The following is a 21645-nucleotide window of genomic DNA, read 5'->3' on the forward strand; positions in this document are numbered from 1 at the left end:
TTTCAATCAGAAACCCTCATGTAGAACCCCTCTCCTGCATTCTGTTTTGATTTCCTCTGCCATAGATTTTTTGGAATAGGAGAAGAAAAAATTAAAAATTATTTTAATTTTCAATAAATTCTTGCCTCTTCTATCTCCCTTCATAATATGTTTCAGTGAGTTTATAAGAAGGTATGGAAATTCTACTTCTTATCCAAATAACTGAATGATACGTGATAAATTCTTTTAATTTTGGTCATAAGTGTCCTATATTTTGTTGTATGTAAAATTGAATAATTTAAAGAATAGCATTCTAAAATAGAGTATTTATGTCCCTGTTCTGACATATAAATAAGAGACTGCTTTGTTAATAAACTTTTGATGAATAACAGAGTTTTATATAAGAAACATACTCTGCTTTTGCTTGGCTAATATATAAATATAGATTCTAAGTCCTGATTGCAACTTCCACTGCTCTCTTTATCATTGTCATTGCATCTTATGTCCATCTTGTTGTTGTTTTGGCCTTCAGCTTTGAAAATATATGTGTTTGGGAACAATAACATGTTGTACAGGATGATATCACAGACTTGCTGTTTAGCCTGTTAAAGAGAGATAAGAGGTGTGTGTGCGTGTGTGTGTTTTAAATAAAAGCAATCTTGTCTGTTGGAACATATTCCTTATCTGGAGACTATTCAGCCACTTGGAGAGTTCGCTGTTTGCTGCTATCTGGATGAAGCAGAATGTTAGCCAAAGATTAAAATGATGGAGATGATCCAAGATGGTTAGCTTGATATAAAGTTAGATTCCTGTGTTGGCAATACATTTACTTTAGCTAAATAATTTACACTGAAGTTGTCAGCGAAGAAAGTTGTAAGTACAAGAAGATAAACTTCTGTTCCAACTTATTTATTACAGAGTTTTAAAGAACGACTGATTCTGTATGATTTTGGGTGCTTTACATAATTAGTCAAAACAATAAAATAGAGACACAAATGATTCCCTGCCCCCCAAATGAAATGGCATAAAAATTGTAACCACCTTACCCTGGGATCTGGGAGAATAGCCAGATTTTCGGTGCCCTTGGAAGATGAGGGTAAGAGCCAAACAGGTCAATTAAAACAGTATTTGCAAAGTTATGGGAGATAAATCAGTACTTCCCAAAGATTCCATAATAGGGTATGATCACTTGGCAATAAATAAATAATAATAACAGCAGTGTTGCTGCTACAAAATATTTATTTACAAAGGTTTTGTATTCATAAGATTGTCAGGCTTTAGAAAGTTCATTGCTGCCAAGACAAAGATTTCTTGCTGTTTATTGACTGTTTCATACTCGGCTCAGATCATAGTTATGTAAAGTGTGTTTTTGTAAGCTGAATTAGTATCTTATTAAAACTATGGCCCTACTGAGAACTGACCAGTGCAATTCAGGATCCTAAATCATTGAAGTAATCTTTGTTGAATAACAAGATATTCCTCAGGAAACGATGTATTGATATATGTCATTCTTGAAACCTTTCTTCCTCTCAGGCTTTATGTGATTTTACTCTGTATTTCCATCACTAAGATCTTTTATGTTCAAAATAATTTTCTTCTCTTTTTATTAGATCTCATTTTATGCTATTAGTTTGCTATTTAACATGTTGCTCATCAAACTCTTTTCTTTGTTCTGTAATTTTTAATGTAAGACCTATGAGCAAGAAATATACAGTCTTGGATTCTATTCGCTTAATTAGATGCTGAAATCTCATAAGCATCAAATAAGAAAGAATTCCATTAAAAAAAATACCTTTATTAAGCCTTAGTATTTTGTAATATCTCCTGCTTGAGCTCTCACTTGAATTAATCATCTTGAAAGATCTAGAGACCATTCAATTATCTCATAACTACTTTGCTTCTGCATTCTGTTTCTAAGGACCAGTCTTAGATAATTTTTTTTATAAAATCTAGAATAACTTTAGCCTTTTGATTCACAGGTAACAGCTGTTCCATTGGATTTCTATTGCAATGATCGCAGTGCAGAGTATGAGCGTAAAGCACTTAAAGAAGGAGGAACTCTTGAAGCAAAACAATGTGTGTTTTATGGAGCGCCTGAACTTGTAACCAGCTGGCTAAAACGATGCTCTCAGTTGTTTCCTGAAGCCCCAGGAGGACTATTGGGGCTCAAACCTCCAAACGGCTGGTCTTTCGTCAGGATACCAGGTGGTTTACAGTTTTGTAATTCAGTATATACTATTAAAGCTAAGAAAAGAAACTATTGCCTATATTCGTGATGGCGAACCTATGGCATGTGTGCCACAGCGCCCTCTCTGGGCACGCGAGCCATCGCCCCAGTTCAGTTCTGCCACGCATGTGCGCGTGCGCTCCCCCCCACCGGCCAGCTGATCATTGGGTCTGGTGCGCATATGCAAGGGGGGCGCGTGTGAGGGGGTCCATTGCATTTAGGGGGGTTGGGCGCGCGCACTTTGGGCATTTGGTCTGGAAAAGATTAGCCATCACTGGCCTATACCATAACAATAACTGAGTTAGGAAATTAATTATGTTTTTTAGGGAGAGGCTTTTTATAAGGTTAGGGAAAATATGAAAATAACTTAACAGGTTATTCTCTTCTGACATTACCTTTATTTATTTATTTATTTATTTATTTATTTATTTATTTATTTATTTATTTATTTATTAAATTTATATGCCGCCTTATCTCCGACGACTCAGGGCGGCTCACAACAATAAAACAATCAGTTAAAATTATAAAATACATAATGTACATATATAAGTTATATTAAAACCCCCAAACTCTAAAAACCCTCTCAGTCCAGGCTGGGACTAGGAATTATGAAATTATGAAACTTTTTTTCACTCTCCTGTGCTCCAGTTTATCCTGTTTTCTGGCTTTGCTCTTGATGAATTGCCCCTGCCATTTTATTTTATTTTTTTAATTGTGGTTAATAAGGATTTTGGTATAGAGTATTTTCTTCATCTTTGGCAGATAAATCTGTAGAACAAACAAAAGTGTACTTTGTTTCTAACATACACATATATCAGTATGTGCAGATGAATAGTAAAGCTGCCTGCAGCTCATTACATTCCATTTTATTTATTTTGCCATTTGTACTCTGTCCTTCCATGTCAAAGTCTACTGAAAGCTGTGTATAGAATAAACATTGTCTTGAGCAAGTATAGAATGAATTTGAAAAGAGATATTACTTGATGCACATTCATTCATTTACATACCACTGTTAGTAAATCAAAGTTTGATATGTTAATAAATTTATGTTATGTTTTTGTAGTGTCAAATTACTCCTGCAGCATTTTAATCAGTTCAGACCAATAAATATATGATAGCTGATTAAGGTGAACTTTTAGCATTGGGAATAAGTGGGTTTGAATAATGATCATAGGTGTAAAAATAAAAATGGAATAAATGTATCTTAAAATCAAAAAAGAAAAATTTAAAAATGGTGCACAGTATTATCTCCAGTTTATTGCTGGCACATTTTGGATGGTATTTTTTTTAACTGAGGCAAAATATCAGGCACTTGGTAGCACCTTTTCCATCTAACAAATTCTGTTAAAAGGCATTAGTACACTACACAACACTAAATAGTGTACAGTGGGAGGTCTTATTTCTGTTTCATTGAGTAAAATACAAACTTTTAATAAAAATTCTCCAGTCATATTTTTTCATTATGTTTCAAAACATAGTTGTAGTACAAAACTAAAATAGTAAAACTGCACAGTAAAGAAAACAAACAGCAAGAATACTAAGCTAGAACAAGTTGATACTAAGATAAGTTATGGACGTTTATTGAGAATTGTAAAGAACTATTAAGAAAGAAATAGCACAGAATTAAATTCAGGTATCTTTGGGATTATGCTTAGTGTTGAAATTGAATTAAAGAGTAATTCAGTTTAGATTTTTAACTCAAGCTGCAAAGTTGTAGGGATTATCCAAATGAGCAGCAAAACAGCTGCTGTTGCAGTTAACTCTGCCCTTCTCTCTCAATCACTGTTCCCTATTACGATCACTGTGGGAATCTCTTAAAGCTTTTCCTGTTCTTTGAAAGAAAAATGGTTTTAGATTAAATGGCAGGAAGTGTCTGAGTCCTTTTTGCATCGATAAAAAGCACCAACTTCACTGGCTGTTTACTATGAGAGCTAGCTAGTTCCTCATTGACCCCATTGTGCCCTGCGGACCACTATGAGAGGAAGGCAACTGCTGGAAGCCAAGTTTTAGCATTTTTGACTATCTATTTTTACATTATTCTTAATGGTGCTTTTTGCACAAAGAATAACAGCCTAAATTCCCCCTAATTTCAAAATCAAGTTTAATTAAACGCAGCTAAAATTCTTCTTCCTTTGAATGAACTGAAGACAGACTGAGTCGTTACTTAATAATACAAATTTGTGTCATAAGGCAGATGGATTGTTAACTATTACAAGTATTGTACAGAAAACAAAAGGTCTTTGATTTATAATGTATATTTTTACACTGAAAAATTACACACAGAAGTCATTTTTTACTGGAAGCAGATAAAATAGGGTCAAAAGGATAAAGCCTTCCCCAGATAGTAGGTTTTTCACTCGTTGAAGGCTGCCTCCAGATTTAAGACATGATATTAGTAAACCTAATTGAATTATATGTAACAGGACAAAAATCATGTTATATTTTCCTTCTTCCTTTAGACAAAGAGAGCTTGATCACAGACAGTGGAAAGCTTTATGCTCTTGATGTTCTATTGACAAGGCTAAAATCTCAAGGACACAGAGTCCTTATCTACTCTCAGATGACACGGATGATTGACTTATTGGAGGTAGGAATATCAACTTTCCAGTGGGAACGTTAGACTCCATGGCTCAGGAAAAGAATAGTGATTTATGAGTAGAGTTATTTTATTGCTAGGACAGAATTAGTACCAGTAGCTATTACAGTGGGATTAATAGTATAGGTAGGTGGTCCTCAAGTTACAACCATTCATTTAGTGACTGTTCAAAGTTACAACTTAAAAAGTGACTTATCACCGTTTTTCACACTTATAAACTGTTGCAGCCCTCCTGTGGTCATGTGATCAAACTTCGACATTTGGCAACTGACTCATATTTATGACGGTTGCAATGTCTCAGGGTCATGTGATCACCTTTTGTAATCTGACAATGGGGAAGACAGTTTCACTTAACAACTATGTTACTAACTTCACTCCTACAGTGATTCACTTAACAATAGTAGCGACAAAGGTTACAAAATGAGGCAAAATTCATTTAACAACTGTCTCACTTAGCAACAGAAATTTTGGGCTCAATTATAGTCGTAAATTGACCTGTAACCGTAACTATGTTTCATATATTCAATCCTGGCTGTTTTCTTTTTATTAAAGAGCCAATGGATTATATTCTAAATGAATTGCTTTGATGAACATTCAGGTATTTATCTTTGAGTTGAATATTTGGGTAGTGTACAGATTTTTATTGTCTTTGTCATTCCCAGTGGATAAGAGGATGACTCAGTGTTTTAGTTGCCTCAATAAACAATTTTTCTCCATTTAAGATGGATTTTATTATTTTACAAAATTAGTGTTTCTGATGTCACAGTGACCGCTTCTACTTAACAGGCTTAGTGAAAAGATGTCCAAGTGATTTTAATAGAAATATTCTATTAATATTTTATCGGTATCTCTTTTTTCTACTATTTTGACAAAAGTTCTTGAAGCAGTGTAATTATTGTTTTGTTGTTATTATCCTGAATACTTAGCTTGTTTTTTAAAAAATAGTTCAATAGTCTTAAGTGTTTATTGGTCCAGATATTGCTGATGAGCCAAGATACTACATTAGGCCTTAATTAGCCTCAGCCCTTCTCTTTACTCCATGCCCATATTCAGCTCATTTAAGATAAATTCCCTGGTATACATCTTTTCCTCAGAGAAAGCTTAACATATTTTCTGATAGGTGATGAAAACTTTTGGAATCTGTAAAATTAAACATTGTCATGCAGTGTCTACCTTCTAAATAATATTCCCCTGGAGATCCATCTGGCCTCCGCCCCAATTCTACTTAAAATTAAAATATAGTTTTTCCACCAGATTGTGGTGTAGGGTATATGGTGAGCTGCTTATTTGATTCTACATATAAATTTGAATGTTTTTTCCCCTTGTTCTGGAGCCCCTTAATTCTTTAATTTGTTATATTGGTTCTTTTTGTTTTTAATGTTGTATGTTGTCCAGAGTCTTTATGTAATCAGGCAGCCCTATAAGTTTTATAAACTTATATTTGCTGGTGATGTGCAGAGGTCTGAAATAATTACTTAGCCAGTATCTCGGGTCCTCCAGTAACCAAATCTTGTATAGGCATACCTTCACCTTTACAAGAAGATGGCTAGTTTTTATTTGAGTGTTAGGAAAAGAGCACATCAAGAGTACCTGGTGTGTTAAAAAGCAGCTTCAATTGGCAGAAATTTGGGTTGGCTGTGTCAGTGAAATCCTATATATTATCCAGTATTCTGTTTTATTTGTAGGCAAAGTTAAGTATTAAAATGGATAATTTTAAAACAAATATACTTTTATAAGTAAAAAATTATTTTCAGCCCAATTTTGTGGTTTTGACTTTAAATAAGAATTTGTTTTTATTTTGGGTTTCTGGTTTTGGTGTAGGTAATTTAAAAAATATTAATATTTCATAACCTTGACCTTAAAAAATGTTTTTAAATTTACCCTAAATGCTATTAATATAAGTTTTATCATTGAAGGATTTTTTAAATCAATAGAACATGTTCATCTTCTATGATTTAATTTAACATACATAAAATACAAAATAAAAACTACTGTGTTCTTGGCAGTCAGGTTTCATTTTGCACATTTTTAAAATAATTTCATGCAACTCCGTTCTCTAGGAACGACTCTAAATGCTACAAATTGCAAATGGACTGGAGCTTCTTGTTTTGTTGTTGTTTAGGAATATATGGTTTATAGGAAGCATACATATATGCGGCTAGATGGCTCCTCGAAAATTTCAGAAAGAAGAGATATGGTAGCTGACTTTCAGAACAGGTATGTTTCCCCTCCTCCTATTTAAATATAGTAATGATATGTTAACAAGTGCTTACCTAACTCCCAAGGAAGAAGCTTCCACCCACTATATAAAATCCTTGTGTTGAGACTTTTTTATTTTGCTGAATGGGCCAAAGCTCATTGTTCTATTTCATTAACATATAAAGGGCTTCTCTGATTTCCCACTTTTATTATATTATCAATCATTCTAACAGCAAACATGAATATTGTGACTATTGAGAGCCTCTGAGAAGGAAGAGAGGAATGCCAGTATATTATCAAATATATGATTTGCAGAACTATAACTCTTTTTTAAAAATGTCATGCAGCCAAGATCCACAGAGCAATTCAATGAGAGTAGTTGCATAACCACTATAATAGTGGCATGAGGAACATTTGAACTTAGTGCTACTGTAAATTTGAAATGCCCCCTTTCAAGATTCGAGATTGTTGTTTTGAGCTTGCCACCAAAAAATGACGACAATTCATTTGTGTAGTACATTTCTCCCCCCCCCCCCGCCCCATTTTTGTTACTGTTAAAATAAGAAAAATAAATGTGTTTTGCTCTGGCTTAGCATGTCTACAATATTTTGTGTCTTGAATTTTCCACCAGAACCACAAATAATGTGGAAACACAGGAGCCAACATTTCAGACTGGCCACTCTGTTGATATCACAGCGATGTCACTGTGCTGCCTGCAACAGTTAAAAGCCCCACCCCCAAAATGATGTTTCATAATGGGAATTCAAGTTAGAAAGCAATTAATGAAAGAAAGAAAGAAAACTACAATAGTTATTGTATTAGGATGTGCTTTCAATCTAATGTAAAATTGGACAGAAAATCACAGGAGGAGTTAAACCTGTTATTTTAAACTGTTACTTGAGATGGGAGAGAATGTTTACTCAGAATAAATGCATTCACTCTGTTGGGTGTTTTCATTCCTAATTGGTTTTTCAAAAGTTAAAAAATTGGTACTGTTGAAAACACTCATTTTGCTCCAGCGTGATTTTAAAATATGGGACCTCTTAAGAGCCACAGAAATGGATCTAGGAATCACTTGTCCTTAAAATTGATCATTACCCACCTTTGTTTTACACATTGATGTGGAACTCACTTCCTTTTATATGTATGTAGAACTCTAGCCTACACTGTTTTATTAGAAGAATATATGTAATATTTTGATTCCTGACTGTCATGATGTAATGTAGTGCAGTAAAGTGATTATTACAGCTCTGTTTCTTTTCCATTTCTATAGGAATGATATTTTTGTTTTCTTACTAAGCACGAGAGCTGGTGGTTTAGGCATTAATCTTACAGCTGCTGATACAGTAAGTAAACAGATTGGTTTGATAATTTTCTATAATTGCACTCAGTTGACATTAAAGTAGGAAATCCCATTAATTAAGGGTGCAGACCTAGATTTTTTCCAGATAAGAGCTGGAATTCATCTCATTAGTGTAGTAGCATATTATTTCTACTATAATTTTATGTGAATTATAGTATCAAATTACACCAACACCAAAAATGGGAATTTTAATAATAAAAGCACTGCCACACAGAGGACATCTATGCATTCAGTTTACCAGTTCTCAGTAGTAACACTTCTTTCTCCAGCATTTCTATTATATTATTACAAGTTACATTACAGCAAAGTAAGATATATTTCTTTTGCTTGTGATGAACAAGCAGAAACAACTTTTCAACATTTTCTCCCAGAACCTGAAGAATCAATATAATAACAAAATGATTAATATCTAAAAATCAGCTATAATAACTCCCTTTCTCCTGTTTATTTGTACTGCTCCAACTAACTTCACTTTCTTCAAGGTGAAGAGATAAGTAATGTTCTGGTGATCTTTCACTCCAGTAAGTGATCACCAAAGATCACATAGCCATATGCTCTTCTTTTTCTTCCATTCTCCATGTTTTTGAACTGATAGAAATTCTTTACTGACAACAATCGCAGATCTACCTTGATTTTTTCTGAAGTGATAAATGTGTCACAAATAAAAGATGTGCAGCAATTTGCATCTTCCATGTATTAACTTTAAAATAATGAAGTTTCATCCTGAAAACTCACTAAATAGGCTAGTATCCTTGTGAATAATTTCACAATTATTGTATATGTAACTTGTTTAAAAAATATCCTGACAGGTCATTTTCTACGATAGTGACTGGAATCCAACAGTGGATCAACAGGCTATGGATCGAGCTCACAGGTTGGGTCAGACAAAACAAGTCACTGTGTATCGACTGATTTGTAAAGGCACTATTGAGGAGCGCATCTTGCAAAGGGCTAAAGAAAAAAGTGAGGTAAGAGACCAGAATATTAATTATATATGAGATAGCTGGGAAGTGGAATTGTTGCTATTGAGATGGAAACCATTTGTTTCTGGTGAGAGGAACTTATGTCTGATGGAAAATCACAGTATGAAGAAAAGTATATTCATTTATTTAAAAGTTCTGACTACAAAAACTGCTGTGTAGAAACCTATTATTTGACAAAATCTTGTGACTTTTATTTGGTTATCATTAGAGTTAGTAGAGCCGTTGCTCTACTAGTAGCTCTATAAAGTAGCAGATAACTGCAAATTACAAGATCTTAGGCTCAGGACCATGTGGCCATTTTCTTCTTTCCACAAGCTGTTCTTCCCATAATGGTCAATTGCCCCTGGGTATATCTACTCCTTCTCCTTGCTCAGTTGTAGATTTTATTAGGTTTCCTAGGCTCTTCATGGCTTTTTCATGGCAGCTTCGCTTTTACAGAGTGACTTGCTCAGCTGGTGATAAAGGGAGTCATCCTAGTTTGTTACCAGCTCATGTTGCATCTGGTATATATAACTCTTTCACAGTCTTGGTGAAGGAGCCTCTCATTTATGCTGTTAAAGCTAACATTACCTATAGATTCCAAGCAGCAAGTGTGAGGCAGTATTATCCAGCAAGCCTTTCATTGGAGATTGCAGCAAGCGATCTGTGGTTGACATGGGTATACAGTGGCATTACCAAGAGGCCTTTCTATAGAGAATTGTGCAGAGTGTAGATGCCAACAGAAGCCATGTGGCACAAGCAGGATAACTCTGTTACCGTAAGTGAGTGACTCACTGAATAAGATAGCCAGTACTATGAGATTTATAACAACAGTGATCTAACAAGATCTGCTGTGACTAAACAAGAAAGAGAAGCAAAATGGGTGCTTTGCATAATGAACATGGCAATTGCCTGGACAAGTCCATGCAGCTTTCTTGGTGAGAGTTTTAACCCTACCTTCTTCCTAGGTCTGAGAAAGTGACTGACCCAGTTACCCAGCTGGTTTAGTACCTAAGGCAGAATTAGTACTTACACAGTTTCTGACTCTTAACTACATCATACTAGTTCTCTTGCATAAGCTATTTAGGTCTTAAACAATATGTATTATACATCTGCAAAAACAGCTTTGTCATTTTGCATTTATGTAATATTTGCATATATATGTAAAGTAACAAAAAGGCAGGTCCAGAACCAGAGAAACACAAGGTGTGTTCTCCAATAATGACCAATTTTTTCTCTATTACTTATATTTATTAATATATATAATCTGTTAGAAAAGTTGAGTTGATATACATATGTAACGTTCTAAGATTGAATTCTAATTTTGACACTGATCAATTTGAAACATGTTTGATTTTAGCAAGGTGGTTGCATTGTACCCTTCAGACTATTCCAGATTTACCTCAGTCTGATGCTTTTGAACTACAGCCTCTGTTTCCTTCAGCCAGAACAACCAATGGATGTGCTGATGGGAAATGGTGATAGCTACAATCCAATGTGTATGATGAATAGGTTGTTCAGAACATCAATGTCCCATTGTTTTGTGTTATACACCTGTTTTCCTTTAAAGTGGGATTCTTCATAAGACTAGAATGAAATTACAGACTATTTATTCTAGTAATGAGAAGGAGATCTTACCAACTATCAGAATATTTTGTTTCTTCTTGTTTATAGGGTTTGTCACAATGGTCTCACAATTGTTACTGACTTCTCAATGCTCTGCCTCCTTTTATTTTTATTTGAACCTGAATTTAGTCATAGATGTTCATATGCATATTCGAATATGTGCTAGACTGGTTTGGATCACATAATCAAGCTGCAGTTGATTTTAGTACAGAAAAGGTTTTTTAAAGTTTCAACATATTGATAATCATAATAGTAATAATATTTATTTCAAATTTATTTGTTTGTTTGTATCCTGCTTTTTATAATTTTTACAAATAACTCAAGGTGGTGAACATATCCAACCCTCCTCCTTTTTCCTATTTTCCCCACAACAACAACCTTGTGAGGTGGGTTGGGTTAAGAGAAAATGACTGGCCCAAAGAAGAATCTGTGTTCACAAATACCCAGTCTAGTCTGCAATACATTTTGAAAGGTGCTTTGTTATGTTGTGGTCTCTAAATACTGCCTTAAAATTCAAATGCTGTCTCCAATATTAATACCCTGGGGTTTTGTTTTGTTTTTAGATTCAAAGGATGGTGATTTCAGGTGGCAATTTCAAACCAGACACCTTGAAACCAAAGGAAGTTGTTAGTCTACTTCTGGATGATGAGGAACTTGAAAAAAAATGTATGCTAAATCCTCTTTCCTACCTAACACATTTGTGTGACAATGTTGCTATTTTTCTTGGTATTTTGAACAAGTACTAGAATTTGAGGTGGATTAATTTGACTTCAATTTGCTGCAGAATTAAATCTTATTTTGGCATTTGATCACAATATGCATTCAAGCACTGAATATTCTGAAACAGAATGTGAGATTCACCCCACCCCCGACTGTCTAAACTTCATACATTTCAAATACAGAAGAAGGACATTTGCTGCTGTTGCTCATTATCTAGCTAAAACTTAACAATGTAATATAGCCGAAATGATTCTTAAATGAAAATTGGCATTTTTCCTGTGCGCTGCTCCCACTATCCAGGAATGGGTTAATGCTTCAGCCTTTGGCAAACAACTGAGTGTTAAAAAATACTAAAAATAAGGACTTCCCCTTTCCCCTCTGCCTAGCCACACCCCCACTCCCATGATTCCCCAGTCTTCGCTCAGTTGCTTGGCAAACGCTGACATGTTCCTTGGGAGCTCCTGCTTTTTTTAAAGGTATTTGTCTCCTGGTTTTCTTTATTTCTCTCTCTCATCCCCTACCTCAGGGGCGCATAGGACTTTACTTTATTTTTGATTATTTCCTTTCCCCGGTGTTATTTTGTTTTCTGCCTTCCTTGCTCTTTTTTTCTATCGCCGCTTCAGCGGCAGCGCTGATCAGCTGGGCGCCGGACTCGGAAAGCCGAGCCGCCCACGCAGCGCTTCTCCTTCGATCGCTGCAGCCGGCGCCACTTTCAAAGCGCTCGAAGCCCCAGCAGCTGCCGCGTGGGGCGAGGAGGAGAGCGATCGGCTAGGATCCAAGCCGATCGCTCCGGAAAGCGCTGATCAGCTGGGCGTCGGGCTCGGAAAGCCGAGCCGCCCTCGCAACGCTCCTCCCTTGATCGCTGCAGCCGGCGCCACTTTCAAAAGCGCTCGAAGCCCCGGCAGCGGCCACGTGGGGCGAGGAGGAGAGCGATCGGCTAGGATCCAAGCCGATCGCTCCGGAAAGCAGCGTGCAGCCGTGGTTCGCCCGGCTAGCCCTGCCAGCCGCCGCTAGGCTACAGAAACCTCCCACGGGGCTGCGAAGGATCAAATTCAAGCGGCATTAGGGCACGGCAGCTGGCTGGACCCTCGGGCCTCCAGCATAAGTCCGTCGCCTTCAACAGGCACCCGCCCCACACCACGTGGCGCCCGCCATCTTGAAGACCACGCGGGCCGCCATCTTGGGGCTTAAATTCTACATCACCCCTTAGAGGCTCAGCCCAGCCTTCCTCAAGTGCGGTGCCTGTTGTTATAAGAGTTAGCTGGTGAGACCTTCGGGCTCTCAGCTGCGCTTATCTCACCTTGCGGGGCAGAGTGATCAAAGCTTCCTACAGTCATCATGGCTGACTCCCCCTTCTCATCAGACCCAGACCTGGAATTGAGCCCACCCCGCAAGGGGGCAAAATCATCCAAAAAGAGCGCCCGAAAGAGATCTGATGCGCCCAGCCACAGGTCCAAATCGGGGACGGGGCTGACCTTCCAAGACAAGGACGCTCAAAGACGCCATCAGGCGCTCGAGAGACAGTGCGCCAAGGCCCAAAAGACGCTGGCTATGTCACCCGACAGGGGGCCAGGACCAGAAAGCACTGCTCCGCCCACGCCTAGGGAGTCAGACTCAGCGATTGCCACCTGGACTGACTTGATGCAGACCCCGGCGACCCCAGTCCTTTCAGAGAAGGGGCCTCAGAGGGACGGAACTCCCGCCCCGGCCCGGAATGAGGCAACACCTTTCTCACCTGCAGCCTCATCACGCAGCCCGGCACCGGGCGCTGAAACACAGGGGGCCCCGCCACCACAAATGGATTTTCAAGCCATGTTCTCCACAGCCCTCTCATCCTTCTTAGCCGCCAGCTGGCAACAGGCGATGCCACCAGCACAGGCCCAGGGGTCTCATCCTCATCGAGTCCAGAACAAGACACCTGGGCCCCTAGCACGAGAGTCCTCGTCTGAGGATTCAGATCAAGCAGAGGGCGCCCCAGAGGACATCGAGTTCTCGGAGGACGAAGGCCTAAACCCAGACACTCCCGCTTTCACTGGGCTCTTCCGGCCAGCACTGTTTAGATCGCTCCTGCACAAGGCTCGACTCACAACTAACCTGGGGGTGCCAGGGGACGTGAACCCAGCCCCACCTCCTGCAGTGGGGCCCCACGATGCCCTCTTCAAGCCATCCAAACAGGAAAAGGACAGCATTCCCTGTCCACAGCTGTTCTCTGAAGTTATCCAAAACGCCTGGGGGCAACCAGCCTCTCAAACTACACCAAGCAGCCTGGACAAGAAGCTCTACTGCTCAGCCCCGGAGCTAGAGGATCTGCTACTTCTCCCGACAGTGGACCAACCGGTCGCAGCACTCTCATCCCCATCGCCAGTTTCCACTGAGGCACTGGACGGGCTCAAAGCGGAGGAGAAGAGGACGGAGTGGTCTTTTCGTAAAACACACCAGGCGGTAGCCTGGGCGATCAAAACAGCCACAGCCACCTCCTTCTTCAATAGAGCGGCCCTCATTTGGCTACGCCAGATGCAAGAAAGGCTCCCTCCAGAAGACACCAGGCTGCAACAAGATATCAACAAGATCATTGCGGCCACCGAGTACGCCTCTGATGCCTCCCTGAACTCGGCAAAGTTCGCCTCAAGGGCCCTAGCCTCCACCGTCACGACTAGGAGGCTGTTCTGGCTCAGGCCCTGGAAAGCGGACCTTAAAGCTAAATGGAAGCTGGCCTCAGCTCCCTACAAGGCACCAAATCTTTTTGGAGCAGCTCTAGATCCTGTCCTCGTGGAAGACAAGGACAAGAGGAAGGTACTGCCGTCGGCCTACCGCCGCCAAGAGCGGAGGTACTCCCCGTATCCAGCCCAACAGCCCTTTCGGCCTGGCCCAGGACCCAGGGGGTCCTTCCCACACCGCTCCAATTATATGGGAGGCGACAGACCACATGACAGACAGCAGTTCCGAGACCGGGGCAGGAACCAACATTCCAGAAGACCTTTCCGGGGGGCAGGCTTCAAACCCGCCAGAAGGGGGAAGTGACTCCAAGACCGAGGGGCCCATAGGGGGAAGGCTACATCTCTTTCACCGCCAATGGGCCCGGTCAACATCGGACTCGTGGGTAAGGCGCACCATCTCATTGGGATTATCAATAGAATTTGCAGGGCTGCCGCCTCAGCGCTTCGTGCGGTGCCCGGCCCCACAGTCCTCCGAGCTACAAGCTCTAATGTCCCAAGAATTAAAGCATCTGCGAGAGATCAGAGCCATAGAGTCAGTACCACCAGCCCACCAGGGCTCCGGGTTCTATTCAAGCCTATTCTTAGTCCCCAAGAACTCGGGAGGATGGAGGGCCATTCTGAACCTAAAGAAGTTGAACCTGTCGGTGCACTATCACAGGTTCAAAATGCACTCGCTACAGTCTATTCTAATGGGGGTGAGACGGGGGGACCTCCTCCAGTCAGTCGACCTTCGAGAAGCCTACCTCCACGTCCCTATCCACCCGGACCACAGACAGTACCTGAGGTTCGAATACGGAGGCCAACACTTTCAGTACCGTGCCATGCCCTTCGGGCTATCGTCAGCTCCCCGCACTTTCACCAAGCTAGTGGCGGTGGTGGCAGCCAGGCTTCGAACCATCCCGGTCCGAATTCTCTGTTACTTGGACGACATCCTGATACTCTCATCGTCTCACGACCAAGCGGCCAGGGACTCGCACCTAGTCCTCGAAGCTTTTCGAAACCACGGTTTCACAATCAACCTCGAGAAGAGTCACCTTCAACCGTCCACACGGATTCTCCACCTAGGCACAGTGATAGACTCCGCCAGGGGCCAGGTCTTCTTATCCCCGGACAGGGTCCAGAGTCTCCAGCAACTGACCCTTCAGATTCTGTCAGGAAGGAGGGCCTCTCTTCTGCAACTATCATGCCTACTGGGAAAGATGGTCTCCTGCTTCGGCATCGTGCCGTGGGCACGCAAACATTCGAGGGCCCTCCAGTGGTTTCTCCTCCCGTTCCAACGTTCGGGGAGGTCCAACTCCAAACACAAGGTTCAACTCCCCACCAGGGTGCGTCTCTCCCTCAGATGGTGGACTTCCACCGCACTCCTCAAGGGGTCAGAGTTCCTAGACCCGGACAGATTGATCCTCACCACAGATGCGAGCCTGCGGGGGTGGGGAGCACACCTGCACAACGGGGTGGCACAGGGCCAGTGGTCCAGAGCCGAGCAGCACAGCAGCATCAACCTGCTGGAACTCCGGGCGATCAGATTAGCACTACGCCACTTCCAGGCCACGCTGCAGGGCCGGCACGTGCTGGTCCTGACGGACAACATCTCGGCCAAGGCGCACGTAAACAAAGAGGGAGGCACGAGATCCCGCTCCCTGATGCTGGAATCAGAGGCCCTATTCGAGTGGGCAGAGAAACACCTGCTATCGATCAAAGCAGACCACATCTCGGGGTCGGCCAATCTAAGAGCAGACTGGCTCAGTCGAACAACAATAGACCAGGCAGAGTGGCAACTCCACCCTCGCCTCTTCAGCAAGCTAACCTCCAAATTCGGGAAACAGGGGTGGACCTATTTGCGTCTCCAACCAACGCCCAACTCCCTCGTTTCGTGTCTCGGTACCCGACACCACAAGCAGAGGACCACGACGCCCTCCATTGCAAGTGGCCGACGGGACTTCTGTATGCCTTCCCTCCGGTCCCGTTGATCCCTCGCCTGATTCGAAAGTTACTGGCAGAGAAGGCCGATCTGCTCCTGGTGGCTCCAAACTGGCCTCGAAGGCCGTGGTTCGCAGACCTGGTGGCCCTGTCGGTGGAGCAACCATGGGTGATTCCACCCCATCAGATTGTACTATGCCAAGGCGAGGTCAACCACCCAGAGCCTCAGTGGCTCCAATTAGCCGTCTGGCACTTGAGCGGGTCATCCTAAAGAAGGACAATCTACCTGACAGCGTAGTCAGCACTATTCAGGCGGCCAGACGCCCGTCAACAACTCGTATCTACGAGGCCTCCTGGAGGGCCTTCTGCAGCTGGAGTGCCGTACACCATGTGGATCCCACCAGGGCCACGATTCAAGACATTCTATTGTTCCTACAGTCAGGGTTAGACAAGGGGCTGGCCCCAGCGACCCTAAGGCGTCAGACCGCAGCCCTATCGACGGTCGTCTCCTGCGCTCCATACCGGACTTTATCACATCACCCGCGTATCAGGGAGTTCCTGCACGGGGCAACAAACTTGCACCCACCAACGGTACACCGTTACCCATCTTGGGATCTATCTCTAGTACTACAGGCCCTGACAGGCCCTCCCTTCGAACCACTAGACTTAGCCACCCTCAAGCACCTAACTCTCAAGGTGACCTTCCTCCTAGCAATCACCTCAGCAAGGCGAGTATCAGAATTAGCAGCACTGTCCGTGCGTAAAGACCTCTGCATTTTCAAAGCCTCTTCGGTGGTCCTCCGGCTGGACCCGACCTTCATCCCAAAAGTGAACTCCTGGTTCCACCGAGCCCAGGAACTTATTCTGCCGGACTTCTGCCCGTCACCAAAGGACCACAGGGAGAAGCGCTGGCACACCCTTGATGTCCGGCGAGCGATCCAGACGTACATACGCAGAACGGCAACCTTCCGTCGCACAGAAGCCCTCCTGGTCTCTTTCAACCCAGCGTCCATGGGCCAGAAGATTTCAGCTCCCACGGTTAGCAGATGGATCAGAGCTTGCATCGAGCTATCTTATGACCTGAACTCCAAGCCTCTACCGGCCAACATTCTTCCACACTCAACTAGGAGCGCGGCCACCTCGGCAGCCTGGGCCACTCAGGCCTCTGTTGCCGACATCTGCAGAGCAGCAACCTGGTCCTCCGTGTCGCCTTTTATCCGGCACTACAAGATCGACACCTACGATTCAGCCGAGGCGGCATTCGGTCGCCGGGTGCTCCAGCGGGTCGCGACTGGAATGGACCCAGCGGGCAGTCAGCCCCCCACCCTGGAGATTTAAGCTTGGGTATATCCCATTCCTGGATAGTGGGAGCAGCGCACAGGAAAATGGACGTTGTCTTACCTGAACGTCCCTTTTCTGGGCGCTGCGTACACTATCCAGTCCCGCCCGTACATTTGGGCTTCCTGCCCGGTGGGAATTTTCCCCGTTTTCTCAGTTTGAACAGGTTGAATATTGTTGTTAATAAAGTTATGGTTATTAATTCATCATGGTCGTGTCACTGGTAGTCCTTTTCGCCACACCTTCGCTCAGACTGGGGAATCATGGGAGTGGGGGTGTGGCTAGGCAGAGGGGAAAGGGGAAGTCCTTATTTTTAGTATTTTTTAACACTCAGTTGTTTGCCAAAGGCTGAAGCATTAACCCATTCCTGGATAGTGTACGCAGCGCCCAGAAAAGGGACGTTCAGGTAAGACAACGTCCATTTTCTCCTTCAGAACATTTAAAAATAGAAAAAAGTTTTTCATTTAGAATGAAACCAAGAATACAGTAGCAAGAAAAAGACTGACACTGTAACTCCATCCTATCATTTGCATGTTAGTAAATGTTTATATGAGAGGCAGTTTGCATCTTATAACGGCTAATTAAAACATTATTTTCTTGGAGGCAGGGATGATCTATATTTGAAAAGGATGTAGTTAAAGGACTAGGATAAATAATTGCAGAACTAATACAGCCCTGCTTTGTAAACATTAAACTGTGTTCTAATATTTTACAATTATATTTGCATCTGTGCTGTTCATGATCTTTTTCTGCATTTCTTAACACAGTGCGTCAACGTCAGGAGGAGAAACGGCAACAGGAAGAAACAAATCGCGTCAAAGAGCGTAAACGTAAAAGGGAAAAGTATGCTGAAAAGGTATTTTGAATAGTCCTTCTCCATTGCTTATATTTATAGCATTAAATGTTAGTTTTGTCTTCAGAAGCTTATATTGTCTGTTCCATTCAGGTTCATTTTTTGCTTGTGCTTAATAGCCAGTAACTCAGCCGGAATATATTTTGATGTAAAATCACCAAAGGATGGAAATCACCAATAGTTTTTAAAACATTGTCTGTCATGTATTGTACACGCACTCAAACCTCAGGATTTGTAAACTTCATAGAAAGGGGTGAGAGTCTGGTCATTATAATTTGAGTAACGCTTGCCAGCAATTTTCAGTGAGATCAATTTTGCTGTTTGAATGGAATTTTTCTTAAAGCTTGCCCCAACTTTAGAGTTAACTTAAAGATTTTTACATTGGCAAATAAAGTATCTTGTTATAAAAGTGTAGCTATTTTCATGCAAATATTTTAATAAAAATGTTGTTAGATAATGTGATTTAATTGTAATAGTAAATTATATCATCATATAATGAAATATAAGATATGGGACTGGCAAAATCTTTGCTTAACAGTTTTAATTGGGATCAGAGTTTCCATCACTAAGCGATGTGATCCTTAGGTGAAAAATAATGTGGCTGTGCCACTTAGCAATGGCAATTTTGATAGTTCCAGTTGTAGTTGTTAGGCCAGGACCTTATGCTTCTCCTGCTCTTCCATGCTCGCTTTCCTTTGACTCAGGGGGTGCTGCAACAGCCGTAACCTTGAGGACCAGGCATAAATACCATTTGTTCAGCACTATTTTTAACATTGAACAGTCGCTGAACAAATGGTCATTAAGTGAGGACTATCTGTACTTATAAAAGGCCAATAATCATGGTACATCTTTTTTCACACTTAGAAGTTATATCCCTAGAAGGATGGTTGCTAGGAATAAAGTTTGAGGTCTGTTTTTTCATGGACTATTGGTTAGTTTTCTAGTAGTACGTCATCCCAGCATGGGATGTGGGACATGGTGGATTATTTGGTCTGATCTGCCAGGAGTCCTAAATTAATATAGAAGTTACAGACCAGGCAATATTGTTTTTATCCTATTAATTTGTATTGTGTTGGTGAACTGGCATATTGTTAGCTTAATTTCTAAGGCTTTGGTATATTTCCAAGCCTCATAATTTCTTTTTATAATTTAATTGCAGAAAAAGAAGGAAGATGAGTTAGATGGGAGAAAAAGGAAAGAAGGCATCAATCTTGTGGTCCCGTTTGTTCCATCTGCAGATAATTCAAATCTTTCAGCTGATGGTGATGAGTCTTTTGTTAGTGTGGAGTCTGCCATGCCCAGCCCTTTCAGTGAGGTAAGGATCTCTTTAGGAAACAACTTGGCCATTTTATAAATAAATTTATTATAATTCATTAATAAATAAATAAATTTATAACTGTATTAGAAAATACACATATTTGACATAAACATTTATACGACTGGTTTAGGAACAAACAGAAAATAAGAAACAAAAGCAAAGGTAAACAAGAGTAATAGAAGAGGTGATGGGAAGCAAGCCCCTACTAGCTTGTCTTCTGATGAATGCCTATTGTGTGATTTACATAAATCACTGTGGTGAGCCCCCTCATCCCATGAGAATCATTGTGAAAGCACTATCATAAGAGCATATGACGGCCGTGGCCAGGGGGGCCTTTTATCAGGTTCGCCTGATTCGCCAGTTGCAGCCCTTTCTGGATCGGGACGCCCTGCGCACGGTCACTCATGCCCTTGTTACTTCCCGGTTGGACTATTGTAATGCTCTCTACATGGGGCTCCCCTTGAAGAGCACTCGGAAGCTCCAACTGGTCCAGAATGCGGCCGCGCGGGTGGTTATGGGCGCAACCCGTTATGCCCATGTGACACCCCTCCTGCGCGAGCTGCACTGGCTCCCGGTGGTCTTCCGGGTGCGATTCAAGGTGTTGGTTACCACCTTTAAAGCGCTCCATGGCATAGGACCCGGGTACCTCCGAGACCGTCTTCTGCCACCAATAGCCTCCCACCGACCAGTTCGTTCCCACAGAGAGGGTCTCCTCAGGGTGCCGTCAGCCAAGTTATGTCGGCTGGCGACGCCCAGGGGGAGGGCCTTCTCTGTGGGAGCCCCAGCCCTGTGGAATGAACTGCCCCCGGAAATTCGTAAGATATCTGACCTCCGGGTGTTTCGCTGCGCATTGAAGACCCTGTTGTTCCGCCAGGCCGGACTATCAATACAATAGTTTTAAATTGGGGTATTTAAATTTATTGGGGTTTTAAATTTGAGCCATTTATTTAATTATTTTAAATTTTATATCATTGTTTTGTTTGTGTTTTTAAATAGGCTGTACACCGCCCTGAGTCCTTCGGGAGAAGGGCGGTATAGAAATAAAATTATTATTATTATTATTATCATAGCTGTGGTTGTGCAGTGGTTAGAATGCATTATTGCAGACTAACTCTTGCCCACAGCCTGGAGTTCGATCCTGATTGGCTCTAGGTTGACTCAGCCTTCCATCCTTCCAAGGTCGGTAAATGAGGACCCAGATTGTTGGAGGCAATATCCTGACTCTCTAAACCACCTAGAGGAGGCTGTAAAGCAATATGAAGCAGTATATAAATTTAAACGCTGTTGCTATGGCTTATGTCAGCCTCCGCTTTTTCCTGCTTTGACTGCCATGGTAACGGGGGGAGGGGGGAGCTAGCATTGAGTTATAAGCATGCTGGAGAGAGAAACGAAAGTGAATCCTAAGATATAGTGCTGCATCTTTGAAGCTGCTATCGGGTCAATGGCCATGGCATTCCTGATTGATGACACCGCCAGACATGTGCTTTCACCTGACCCCTGGGAGACCTTTGGATTGGATGATTTACATTGGACAGTGGGAGGGGATGCTTTCTATCTGTAATTTTCGCACTCTTGCCTCAGATTCTGCTTTTCCTTGGTTGCGATCACTTCATTTTCCAGTAAAAGTACCTGCTTCTATAAACAATGGAGTTTGGGCCATTCTTTCTTGGACTTTGAAGGAAGCATACCTGACATTAAGCAGAATCTGAGGAATTCCAGAAGTGAATTTGTTTATTTTTCTCATTTATAAAGCTGCCCATGTCAAATATAGTGAATTTTAAAGACAGAGCATCCAGAATTAACTTACAAAAATAGCTAATCTGTGTT

The 21645-nt window shown here is 41.8% G+C and overlaps 1 protein-coding gene across 3 annotated transcripts in view; it reads left to right on the forward strand.

The window, feature by feature from the left end:
• Positions 1-21645, forward strand: part of INO80 (INO80 complex ATPase subunit) — an 84047-nt gene that overhangs the window by 36935 nt on the left and 25467 nt on the right. For all 3 annotated transcript variants that reach the window (XM_070940004.1, XM_070940013.1, XM_070940021.1), the window contains 8 exons: positions 1959-2184; positions 4666-4793; positions 6925-7019; positions 8275-8347; positions 9174-9332; positions 11516-11618; positions 18415-18503; positions 19660-19815. In XM_070940004.1, the coding sequence (XP_070796105.1) occupies positions 1959-2184; positions 4666-4793; positions 6925-7019; positions 8275-8347; positions 9174-9332; positions 11516-11618; positions 18415-18503; positions 19660-19815 (1029 nt within the window). The remainder of the gene's footprint in view (positions 1-1958; positions 2185-4665; positions 4794-6924; positions 7020-8274; positions 8348-9173; positions 9333-11515; positions 11619-18414; positions 18504-19659; positions 19816-21645) is intronic.

This window comes from Pituophis catenifer, unplaced genomic scaffold (genome assembly GCF_029215685.1).
Source record: "Pituophis catenifer annectens isolate HBS135680 unplaced genomic scaffold, rPitCat1.0.hap2 SCAF_1, whole genome shotgun sequence".
NCBI classification, from domain to species: Eukaryota; Metazoa; Chordata; class Lepidosauria; order Squamata; family Colubridae; genus Pituophis; species Pituophis catenifer.